The sequence below is a fragment of the Cololabis saira genome, chromosome 10 (assembly GCF_033807715.1).
Source record: "Cololabis saira isolate AMF1-May2022 chromosome 10, fColSai1.1, whole genome shotgun sequence".
NCBI classification, from domain to species: domain Eukaryota; kingdom Metazoa; phylum Chordata; class Actinopteri; order Beloniformes; family Belonidae; genus Cololabis; species Cololabis saira.
This window is the reverse complement of record NC_084596.1, coordinates 37,463,454-37,475,806: the sequence shown is the minus strand read 5'-3', so window position 1 is coordinate 37,475,806 and position 12,353 is coordinate 37,463,454. Positions and strand designations below refer to the sequence as shown.

Sequence of the window (12,353 nt, the reverse complement as noted above, 5' to 3'; positions counted from 1 at the left end):
GTTGCGAGAATAAAGTCGTAATATTATGAGAATAAAGTCGTAAAATTACGAGAATAAAGTTGTAAAATTACGAGATTAAAGTCATATTGTTGCGAGAATAAAGTCGTAATATTACGAGAATAAAGTCGTAAAATTACGAGAATAAAGTCGTAATATTACGACTTTATTCTCGTAGTATTACGACTTCATCCTCGCAACATTAGGCTATGACTTTATTCTCGTAATTTTCCAACTTTATTCTCGTAATGTTACGACTTTATTCTCGTAATTTCCAATTTTTTTTTGTCTTAGTTTGGCCCTAATACTCCGTCGTACTCTTCTGACCTGTTATCAGGAGGTTTTCTGTTGTTGGAGTCATGTGACCAGAATACTCTTCCAGCTCCACCTCTGGAGCCTCAGTGGGTGGAGCTCTAACTGGAGTACTGTTGTCCACCTGGAAGACAGGGGAGTGATAGGTGAGGGGATCTGCCGTTAAGCAAAGGTCAACGTGGTTCTTGCCATGACAAACATGAACCAAATCTCTGACAGCAATCATCATATACGTAATAAGCATGACCAAAACAGGCTGAAACAGTTTAATAGAGACCATCAGTTGACAGAGCCCCATTTGTCAAACATTTCAGAAGCACACATGTGTGAAAAGAGATTTATAAGACAATTAAGTCATTTCCTGTTTCATTTCTGCACTCTGTTTCTGATGGACATCACTGAGAACAGAAATTGTGGGAACAGCTATCCTGTATCTGAGGGACAGTTTTCCTTTGAAGCTTCAAAGTCAGTGTTTTATTCTGGGATGTTTTGGGTCAGATTGACTTCCAGCCTGTGGGAGGATTGGAAATAAGTCAGAGGGATCCAGAAAAGAAACAAGGGCTTTAACAGTCCCACAGGTGTTACGTTAGTGCCCTGGTCACAGAGACTCAGCATACCCGGCATCAGAGATCAACAGGTGGACACCAAGATGTTACGGCCTGTTTGCAATTGCTCTGTTACCTCTAAAGTGCTGCTTGAGTACTTCCCCTCAGACCTCATCACCTTATTTGTGAAACTTGGTCACATGGTCAGAAGCATCAGGCACCACATCAGATAAATGATCCATCTGTTATTCGTCAACCTACCAGCCACGCGCCATCCTTCCTCACCGGGTCCTCCTCCGTCTCCCTGTCATCGTCTCCACTGGCGTACCCCGAGGCCTGAGTCAAACATCACTATTGTTTGGTCCAGGCAGATTTGTCACAGTGCAATTTACCCGCAAGGCGGTGCTCTCCATGAAAGTGTATCATAATAGTACATAATTTCAAACTACGAGTAAAACAATATTAATTTCTTGAGCTCCATGAATGTACTGAAAACAGAAATGTTGTGCTTGTGTCTCACGTAGGGGTCGTCGTCTTCACACTGCTCCTCAACTGCTCTCGGATCACCTTTTATCACCAGCTGCTGGATCAAACCCTGGAGAGACAAAGAATCCCTGTTTAAAAGACGAACCTGTCCTCTGAACTGGGATATATAATCATAGTAAGACTAGAGAAATGAAAAATAAAATGCATGTGCATCAAAGATATAATTGCAGACTTAGAGACCAAATTTGCATCAAAGGCTTGTATTCATATAACCATAATATATATTCTTTTTTTTTAAATAATTGATGCGCAAACAATATAATTTTCTTTGGAGATTAATTGAGAAAGCTTTTCATAAATGAAATATTGAACTGAATGAAGTTAGTTTTATAAATGGTGGCTGAAAAAACCCGCAGCAAGCACACTCATAACCAATGTTCCCTCTAAACTGCGCGCGTGCGCAATCGCGCACTGCCCGCATATTCTCAGCGCACAAGAAAGTCTATCCAGCGCAGTGCTTTAAGTGGGCCGGTACGCGCCGGTACGGAGTACCCCCACTTCTCAATATTAGCCTCTGGCGTACTGGGACTTCTCATGAGCTCAGTTCTCTGTTCTCTCCTTGCGATTTGGCTACAGTGGCGTCGCAACGCGACTGCCCCTCGTGAGACGTTCACTCGCAAAGCCTGATTTATGGTTCCGCGCTAAATCGACGCAAGGCCTACGCCGTAGGGTACGCGGCAACGCGCAACGTACATGCGCGTCGCCGCGTACCCCACGGCGTAGGCTCTGCGTTTGTGTAACGCGGAACCATAAATCAATTTACGGAGGTCCCGCGAGTCGAGAGGAGGAGAAGTATTCAAGGATTTGGGGAATACAAGGAGCTGTGGGGATCCCGGACACGAGAAAGTCTGAAGCCTCTGCTAAAAGCTATCCATACTATTGCTGTGTCTACCAGCAGTACTGGAGTTGAGGGGGGATTATTTTTATTTAACCTTTATTTTACCAGGAAAATCCCTTGAGACTGAATCTCTTTTACGAGGGAGACCTGGCCAAGAGGCTTAACTGGTGCAACAACAATAAAATCAATTTAAAAACAACAACAACAACAACAAACAGTGCAAACAACATTACAATACCTTACATTAAAAATAGCAGGTGCACATTTCTGTTAGTTTCTGCTTAAGAAGAACCTTGAATTCACCCAAGGAGATGAGTCCAGAAAGTTTAAGACAGTTCTGAATGTTGTTCCAGGACCAGGGAGCAGCGTAGGAGAAAGCTGCTTTGCCAAGTTCTGTATTAATCCTGGGGACTTTATACAGCTTCCGTGTGGAAGAGCGGGAGCTGTACACACTGTGAACTGGAGACAACAAATTGGACAGATATGTGGGGAGTTTATTCAGAATGGCTTTGTAAATAAAAATAATCCAATGTTGTTGTCTCCTTAGGGTCAGTGAGGGCCAGGAGACCAGAGAATAGAGAACACAGTGATGTGTCCTAAACGCTGAGTTGGTAATGAAACGCAAAGCACTGTGATATACTGTGTCAAGGCAATGAAGTGTTGAGGAGGCAGCATGCATATAAATAATATCCCCGTAGTCCAGAGTGCTTAAAAAAGTTGCCTGTACCAGTTTTTTCTTGGCAACAATGTTAAAACAGGTTTTGTTTCTATAATAAAACCCCAGCAAAACCCTCAGTTTCTTTACCAGATGAGACACATGTTCTGAAAATGACAGTTTGTCATCCAACCAGATACCCAGGTATTTATATGATGCTACTCTTTCAATAGTTTCTCCTCCTGTAGTTTGTATTCCAGGATGGACGATGTTGGTTGAACGGGTTCTGGTAAAAGTCATAAATCTGGTTTTTTTGGCATTAAGGACCAACTTTAGTTCAGTCAGTGATGTCTGGAGCTGTTCAAAAGCAGACTGGAGATCATTGATGGCTTGGGAAAGAGAGGGGGCGATCGAATGAATAACTGTGTCATCTGCGTAAAGATGGATTTTTGCACTGTTCAGATTCCTCCCGATGTCATTAATAAAAACTGTAAATAGGACAGGAGCCAAAACAGAACCTTGAGGGACCCCATTGGAAATTGTGATAAAGTCTGACTGGTGCCCATCTGTAGCTACACATTGGGTCCTGTCTGTAAGATAATTCCTGAACCAGTGAACAGCTGGGTCAGAAAAGCCAATATCTTTGAGTTTTTTAAGCAGTAATCCATGGTTAACACAATCAAAAGCCTTGGTTAAATCAATAAACAGTGCAACACAGTGTTTCTTCTGGTCTAAAGCATTACAGATGTCATTAAGCACAGACATCGTTGCAGTTATGGTGCTATGTCCTGCCCTAAAACCAGACTGCGTTTCACACAGAATATTATTGTTTACCAAGTACTGTTTTATCTGAAAATTTACTTGAGATTCGAATATTTTAGCTAGAATTGGCAATTTTGAGATAGGGCGATAGTTGTTGAGATCAGTTGGGTCCCCACCTTTAAAAAGTGGCACAACAAAAGCTGATTTCCATATTGTGGGGATGATATTCATTTGGAGGCTCAGATTAAAAATATGAGAAATGGGTTCAGCAATAAAATCAGCTGCAGTTTTCAGGAGATAAGGGTCCAAATTATCTGGTCCAGGAGATTTTCTTGGATTAATAGCTTTAAGAGCTTTCCTTATTTCCACACATGGAATAGGTTGAAAAGAGAAGCAGTTTTGACTTTTGTCAGTGTTATATGAATGCGTCTCACCAGCTGAGCTTGGGGTTTTTTCAGCTGCACATATGTTGGAGACAGAACCAGCTGACTTAAAGTGCTCATTAAAACATTTTATAATGCCTTCTTTGGAAGTAGTTTCAACTGCATTAACCTTAATTTTTTCTGGTAAGCTTGATTTGATTTTGGTATTGGATAAGGATTTTATTTGTTTCCAAAACTTTGTTGGGTTGTTTAGGTTTTCTGAAATAGAATTTAAATAGTATTCTGATTTTGTTTTCTTAGTCAAGGCTGTGCATTTGTTTCTTAAGGCCTTAAAAGTTGTCCAATCAGCAGGTGCATTAGTGGAGCGCGCTTTAGTCCAGGATAAATTTCTTTCCCTGATTAGTTTGGCAAGTTCTTCTGTAAACCAAGGGTTATCTTTTCCAGATATTCTAAATTTCTTTATAGGGGCATGTTTGTCACAAATCATTTTAAATGACTTGTAAAAATGTTCCCAAGCACACTCCACATCATTTATTAGACTGACTCTGCCCATATCACTTTCGTACAAATCACCAAGGAAGGTTTGTTTTTGAAAATGTTTGAAGTATCTTTTAAAAATATAGCGAGGTTTGGATTTACTTAGTTTAGAATCTCTTATTGTGGAAATTGTACAGTGATCGCTTACATCGTTGCAGAATACTGCAGTTGATGGATATTTATAGGGCATGTTTGTAAGTATTAGATCTAGTAGGGTGGCTTTATTCTGATCTTTTGGATTTAGCCTAGTAGGAGCACTTATCATTTGTGTGAGGTTCAATGAATTGCATAAATCTTTGATACCATCAGATGCAGAGGAAAGCCAGTCCCAGTTAAGATCGCCCATGAGAAGAACCTCAGTGTCACAGAGATTTTGTAGGGCCTCAAACAGTGAGGATACTGCTTCTTTAGTGGCTGATGGGGGTCTGTAGCATCCAACTACAGTCAAGTGATGATTTTTATTCAGATTGACTTTAATTGCAAGCAGCTCAAATTGTCTAGCTTTGGAGATTGAAAGTAACACAGAGCCAGAGAATTTTGATTTTACATAGATTGCAACCCCGCCTCCTTTACCTACTCGGTCGGATCTATAAATATTGTAGCCATCAATAGCAATTAGATCATCGGATATTGACCTTTTTAACCAAGTTTCTGAAAGAACCAAGATATCAACATCAGTTGTAAGAGTCCATAGCTTTATCATGTCTAATTTAGGTAAAAGACTTCTAACATTGAGGTGCATGAAGCCTAGACCTGATCTACTTTTGAAATCTTCTGGTGTAAGAATACTTTGTGCAGGACCAGGATTTGGCTGTATATTACCTGAAACCAACAGCAACAATAAAATAACATTCTTGAGTTTCTTTGCACATGAAATTTTGACAGATGAGGAAACATTGACATTGTTCATACTGTTCAACCAGTCTATATACGGATTAAAAATGTCATTTAGTGCTTTTAGCGACTCCAAATATAACAACATGCTTCCTTGCTTCCTTTGCGTATTAAACAGTTTTTGTTGCAACCTAGGGTGAATTTCATTGTGAAGATTAAGATTGTCTCTGTCAACAGGAGAGTGTGAGCCTGGAAAGTCAGGAAGTGGGCATGTATGCAACAAAACTAGTCCAGAAGGTCCAAGAAGAGTGATGATAATTAATAAATAAACCCACCAAGTCATCATGATTGTTTGGAGAATGTAGTGTGCAGTAGCTTCAGATCTTCTATGTAGCTGGCGACAGGGCCTCTGTGTAGCTTCAGAGCTTCTCCACAGTTAACTTCTGCATGTGAGATGTTCTGGTGAATGCAGGGGTCCAGATATAATCCAGCTGGCAGGCTGAAGGTTCTCACAGTTTTAGCCTGTGAGATGTTCCGGTGAATGCAGGAGTCCAGTTATAATACAGCTGGCAGGCTGAATGTTGCCAAAGCAGAGGCCGTGCTGGACCTCAATGGGCCTCACTAGGCCTCTTTCCACCACAGTAGCTCCTGTTCACTTGTAAGCACAGGATGTGCATCCCAGCAATTTCAGCTACTATTCTTGGTTGTGGATTTTGTAGTTTAACAATAAAATCTGAATAAAATCCCTTAGAAAATAGAATCAATCAAATAAAAATCCTAATCCAAGGATCAAGGAGAAAGACACAAACAAATTGCTGCACCAGCGGCCATCTTGGATTTTGATCGTACTTACTTGATGAGGGGGGATGAGGGGGGATGGCACCCCCCCCTGAAATAAAAACGGTCCAAATCATCCCCCCCTGAAATAAAAAAGGTCCAAATCATCCCCCCCTGAAATAAAAAAGGTCCAAATCATCCCTCCTGAAATAAAAACGGTTTAAATCATCCCTCCTGAAATAAAAACGGTTTAAATCATCCCCCCTGAAATAAAAACGGTCCAAATCATCCCCCCTGAAATAAAAACGGTCCAAATCATCCCCCCCTGAAATAAAAACGGTTTAAATCATCCCCCCTGAAATAAAAACGGTTTAAATCATCCCCCCCTGAAATAAAAACGGTTTAAATCATCCCCCCCTGAAATAAAAAAGGTCCAAATCCTCCCCCCTGAAATAAAAACGGTCCAAATCACCCCCCCCTGAAATAAAAACAGTCCAAATCACCCCCCCCCCCTGAAATAAAAACAGTCCAAATCATCCCCCCCTGAAATAAAACCGGTCCAAATCATCCCCCCTGTAAAACTGCCATCCCTCCTTTCCATCCCTTATGTCATTTCATCAGTGAATGTGGTTTTACTGCTATTTCAACATTTAGAGTCATCACCAGAAAAATAACACCAGAAAAATAACTTATTTGACAATTTTCACCTGTTTCAAGTAAATTTTCACTTGAAATAAGTAGAAAAATCTGCCAGTGGGACAAGATTTATCTTCTTATTACAAGCAAAAAAATCTTGTTCCACTGGCAGATTTTTCTACTTATTTCAAGTGAAAATTGACTTGAAACAAGTGAAAATGGTCAATTAAAACAAAATTTTGTCAACATTTCAACTTTTTTCATAAAAGTTTTGACTTTTTTTTCCTCAAAATCTCAACTTTTCTCTGGACATTTTGACTTTTTTTCTCTAAATTTTGACTTTTTTCTCAAAACTTTTTTTCTCAACATTTCGATTTTTTTTCTCAAAATTTCGAGAAAAAAGTCGAAATTTTCACCTGTTTCAAGTAGATTTTCACTTAAAATAAGTAGAAAAATCTGCCAGTGGAACAAGATTGTTTTGCTTGTAATGAGAAGATAAATCTTGTCCCACTGGCAGATTTTTCTACTTATTTCAAGTGAAAATTTACTTGAAACAGGTGAAAATTGTTGTTTTTTCCAGTGATGAGTCTTGTTTTAAGTGTAATGAGATACTTAAAAATAAAGCGTGCATATGTGATGTTGCTCACAGTCGTCCTCAGTTTGCTCAGGGAGCTTGTGTGTGTGCCCAGATACATGAAAAATTAGAGGGAACATTGCTCATAACATGTATTTACATAGTTATAGTTTAAAAGATGTTTAAAAAGTGTTTATATCTCTTTATACTAGTTCACTTTTAGCTATCTACAAGTTTGGAATAAAACATCATTTAATTTTTCTTATGGAATAATTGTAAATGAAAAGAGGATTAAAAGAGATGAGTTTTGCTGAAAACAAAATGATACCAGTTTTCTGGACATGCGATAGCCTAACCTAATAATTAACCTATTGATTAGCTGCTTGGTTTCTTAGGGATGGTGGTGAATCTGAGGTTTGAGACATCACAAGAACAGTTTAAGAGAACTGATCAAAGACACGAGCAAACAAATGAATCAAAAAATGCAGGTTTAGTTGCACCATCGTGTTTCTGCTTATGTATTATTTTTCTTTATGTCTTTGATTTTGAGTTTTCAGTGTTGTATCATAAGACAAACATAACGTTACAGACAAAAATCAGCAAAATTACACATTGCTGATGTTGAATATAGTTTTCTGCATAAAACCTGCTTTTCATTGTGCAGTTCATGATGCATTAAAATTTGACATTTTATTTTCCCCTTACTTCTTGACCTGTGGAGACATGGAGACATTGCCTTTGGGCATAAAATAAAATGAAAGCATGTTTCAGAAACCAGAACGTGGTGTTTAACTGTGCAAGCACGTTGTGATTCAACGAAAAACTGATTTTAGGAGTCTTGGATTCACAGAATGAAATAGTGTTAATTTAAACTGTGAACTTTGGGAAAACTGTCCAATCTTTTGCTCAGGAATCATATCTTGTACTCTCAAATACAAGGACCATTCCGGTCTCCTTGCCATGACTACACACACGCACGCACGCACGCACGCACGCACGCACGCACGCACGCACGCACGCACGCACGTATACGCTCACACACGCTGACCCAGATATACACAATGAATTGCTGCTGAGCGGACACATATTGCCGTCATGCTTCAGATAACCCGTTCAGAAAGTCAAGCCACACTGAACAAAGCTGAACGACGTGAGGATGCCCACGTTGTCTCACCGTGGCAACGTCCATGGTTGTTTATTGTTGAATAAGAAAAGCACTGACAGGGATTTTCGTGATTTTTTTCTCTTGGTCTCAAACCTGCCTCTCTACAGAATACTGTAATTCCTTTAAATAAACTTTGTTGCTGTTTAGCCGGAAAGCTCTTGGCTGATGCACAATCTTTTATTTTTCCTAATTGGTGTTCCTCCAAGTGGAGCTTTGATGCTATAGCATCACAACTGACAAAGCAACACAATCCAAGGTCTGCGTTAAGGCCTTGATCTGACCACATCTAAGTCATTCTGACATCCCGGCTTCCTCATCTGCTATCGATTTACTCCCCCATCCTCTCCTTCCTCTCCTCTATTCATCTCCTCTAAATGTCTCCCCTCTCCCTTCCTTAATGACTCTCTCTGTTATTTCCTCCCGTCTTGCCTCCCCTCCATCTCTGATGTAGAGCAGAGCTGGCTCAGGATACAATCCCAGAGGTGGTCATGAAAGTTTCGACTCTGGTTGCACTCAGATTGAGTGAGCAGAGATTGTTAAACTAGTCCTCATATTTCACTTTGTTCGTGTGGGCTTGTGCATAACATAATGCAGTTGAGAAGATAATGGAAATGAAAATAACATTTTGAATGTCACAAACAATAACGCTAAGGGTCCTTTCTAAAACCAGAGTTCAGTTGTTCTTTCTGAGTTACTGCGGAGACTCCAAACAAGTGCAGAAAAAATTCAATGTAATAACACTGAATTTACAGTAAAATGTAATCAAATCATGTTACGTATATAAATGGTTTTTCGCTGAGGTATCAAAAGCATGACAATTTTTTTCCTTGATTCGACACTACTAAAAACAGGGTTATGTATGAGATATGCCTATAGATCTCCCATAATCAATACATTTACATGAGGCAAGGCTGCAAGGCTGCCAGTCTGCCCAGATGTATCTGTTGTTTAGGTGTGTGGTGGGAGAGAGATTCTCTGGAAAAGTGTAGCGTTAACAAGCTTAAGGTGGGCATATCACCTGTCCGACATATTTCCCTTAAATTCATGTTAGACACTTAAGAGAAACTGATTAAATGGCCTGTTCAAGCTACAGCTACACACTTGTCACACACTACAACTTAAAACCATGAAAGGATTAATAAAGACATTCTTGAATTGGGTCATGTCGGCATTCATTCTGAGGCTGTTTATCTGTCTGTGTTTCCAGCTGTCAGTCAGTACAGTTTCTCTAAACCCACCCTTTTTTACGTGTAGTAAAGTTAAAATGTTCAAATTTATTCCTTTTTGCTGAAAACTCTTCTATATTGTTTGGATATAATTGACAACAAAAACAAAAGCTCTCTATTTACACTATTTATGTGCATAAAATTCGACAAGCAGATGCAACAAAAACAACAAAAGAACTGGATAGACATAAAAACTACAGCAGGTCCATCTAGAAAGTTTTTTACTCACCACAAACTTGGTGAGCCCTGTATTTCCTGCATTAGCAACAAAAATGCCAGAGTTGTGCGGGAATCGGAGTTTCTCTTGGTTGCGTCTGAAGGCCTTTATCTCAGGATCTGCACAGTCCATGTAGAGACGCACCTCGTCGTGCTCCAGCACCACCTGGCAGGCAGAGAGCAAGCCGCACACAAACGTATGAACTCCTGCATCTTTTTGACAACTCAACACTGTCATTTGCAGTATTTTACGCCTGATACTTTATGCATCACCTAAACATTTTCAGGGCATTATTGCATGTTTCAAAATGGCTAGACATTTTAAATGTCTGACCTCAGCAACAGTATACTTATTTCAACCAGTCAAAAAACAAGAAAGAAAGCATCAAGGAGAAGTTCATCCTGTGAAGCATCGCAGAGGAAATGCTATGTCTCAGGACCTAGCCAAGCTGAAGCCGTGACTTCTGCGTTATCCCAAAGAGAAAATGGACCTTTCAGTAAATTATTAATTCCCAGAATGACTTAAAAAGAAACTGAAGGTCATCAGTGGTTGATTTTAAGCCAGACGTACAATTTCCAATGCTCTGATGTGGTGATCGCTTTTATTCAAATAAGTGGCATTGTATTGATGAAATCCAACCACTAATAGTGTATTTTAACTTTGAAGGATAATCATATTCAGCAAAAAGCCTGCTGAAACATGACTGGATATCTAGTTAATAATGTGAAGCTCACTGTGAAGCGTGTCCACTGGTCAGTCATGTCTGATACGGTGAAGTTTGCAGCTTTATTGCTGCGGGAGCCCTGCTTGCTCTCCGTGTAGTAGAGTACGATGCTCTGGAGGCCCCCACGAACAGGACCCAGGGCCAAACCCAGCTCCACCATCTTCTGATGGGCATCTGTGAAGGCAAACAGCACGCCTCCTCTGGGGCTGGCTGGACGTATCTGGAAGAGTGGAAGAGCAGAGTACATCAGAGTACATCACCAAGGCTAGTCCTAAATTACACCGCTGATTCTGTGGCCGTTGGCAGAAAAAGGCTTTTGGGACATCATTCATTCAGATTCAGATACAGTTGGTCCCAACAATTGTAAAAGACAAACAATCTACATTGAATGCACAATGAGATATGTATTCATCTGCTTTACATTAAACAAAAGAGGTTTGAAAGGTGTAAAAAGGTTTTACGGCCGCACCGTGGCCATGATGGCAAAGTCCCTGTAGAACGGCCCTGGAACGAAGGTTTTGGTGAGTCGGCCGATGTTGGCTTCAGGCTCGAAGCTGTAGGCTCGAAGGCCGTCATAGCCGGAAGTAAAGGTGACATACGGAGGGAGAGGTGAGCCGATTAACTCTGTCAGGTCCAGGTGACTTCCTGAACCTCGCTCTGATGGAGACAGAGAACAACAATGTAAAGATAAAAACGCTGAACATGGACAAATAGATGGAAAGTGATTTAAAAAAAGAAAGAAAGATGTGCCTTTGCATGTTTATTATATATATTTCACTGTACATATTTTACATTTCGTCCCCTTCAGAGCTTGTCAAAGATGCAAACAGCGTTAGATATGTTAGATTTTATACTGATAAGCAAGTCCTTATATTGACTAATCAATAAACTTAATGGTAAGAGAGTCAATCTGATGGAGTTCACAGATATTGTATTGAAGACAAATGATAATGGCAGGGATATTTCAGCCGTTTGAACCGCCTTCTTCTCTCATCTGTCTCTCATCCTCATGTTGTTAATTCATCTAACACATTAAAGAAAAAAAGTAACTGTGACTCATCCTGACAGGGTTTTAATTTGACTTGATTTGAAGCAGACTCTTCCCACGCCTCACTGCGCTACCCCACATGGACATAATCTCTCCAAAACTGAAATCCGAACGCAACTGACTGGTAATTAGAGCATTTAGTGTGAATGTGAAGAGATGGCTTCACATTCCCTTGATTCTTCCTACTCTGGATCTTGTCTCCCATGGCAACAGACTCCCAGGATCTCAGAACTCCTTTCACCTATGTCTCTGCCACACGCACACACACACACACACACACACACACACACACACACACACACACACACACACACACACACACACACACACGGACACGGACACACACGGATGTCTCACCACGTGATCTCACACAAACTCAGACAAGACCAGACAGGTCAACATTTAGGGGTCTCTAATTCATCAGTCTGACCAACTGGAAACATACCTAATTAGAGAGTTGGGTGTGTGAGTCGGGTTAGAGGAGGTGCCTCTGAGAAACTCACATCACTACAAGCACGACCTTTGGGCATGTGCTCTTTTATTGTTGCAAAGAGAGTAGGCAAAAGAAAAAGAACAG

The 12,353-nt window shown here is 40.3% G+C and overlaps 1 protein-coding gene across 3 annotated transcripts in view; it reads right to left on the bottom strand.

Annotated features, from left to right (window-relative positions):
• col15a1b (collagen, type XV, alpha 1b) overlaps positions 1–12,353 on the bottom strand; it is a 74,010-nt gene that overhangs the window by 32,441 nt on the left and 29,216 nt on the right. For all 3 annotated transcript variants that reach the window (XM_061732834.1, XM_061732835.1, XM_061732836.1), the window contains exons 3-8: positions 11,198–11,385; positions 10,739–10,948; positions 10,017–10,169; positions 1,375–1,449; positions 1,116–1,190; positions 325–433 (exon numbers count right to left, since the gene is read on the bottom strand). In XM_061732834.1, the coding sequence (XP_061588818.1) occupies positions 325–433; positions 1,116–1,190; positions 1,375–1,449; positions 10,017–10,169; positions 10,739–10,948; positions 11,198–11,385 (810 nt within the window). The remainder of the gene's footprint in view (positions 1–324; positions 434–1,115; positions 1,191–1,374; positions 1,450–10,016; positions 10,170–10,738; positions 10,949–11,197; positions 11,386–12,353) is intronic.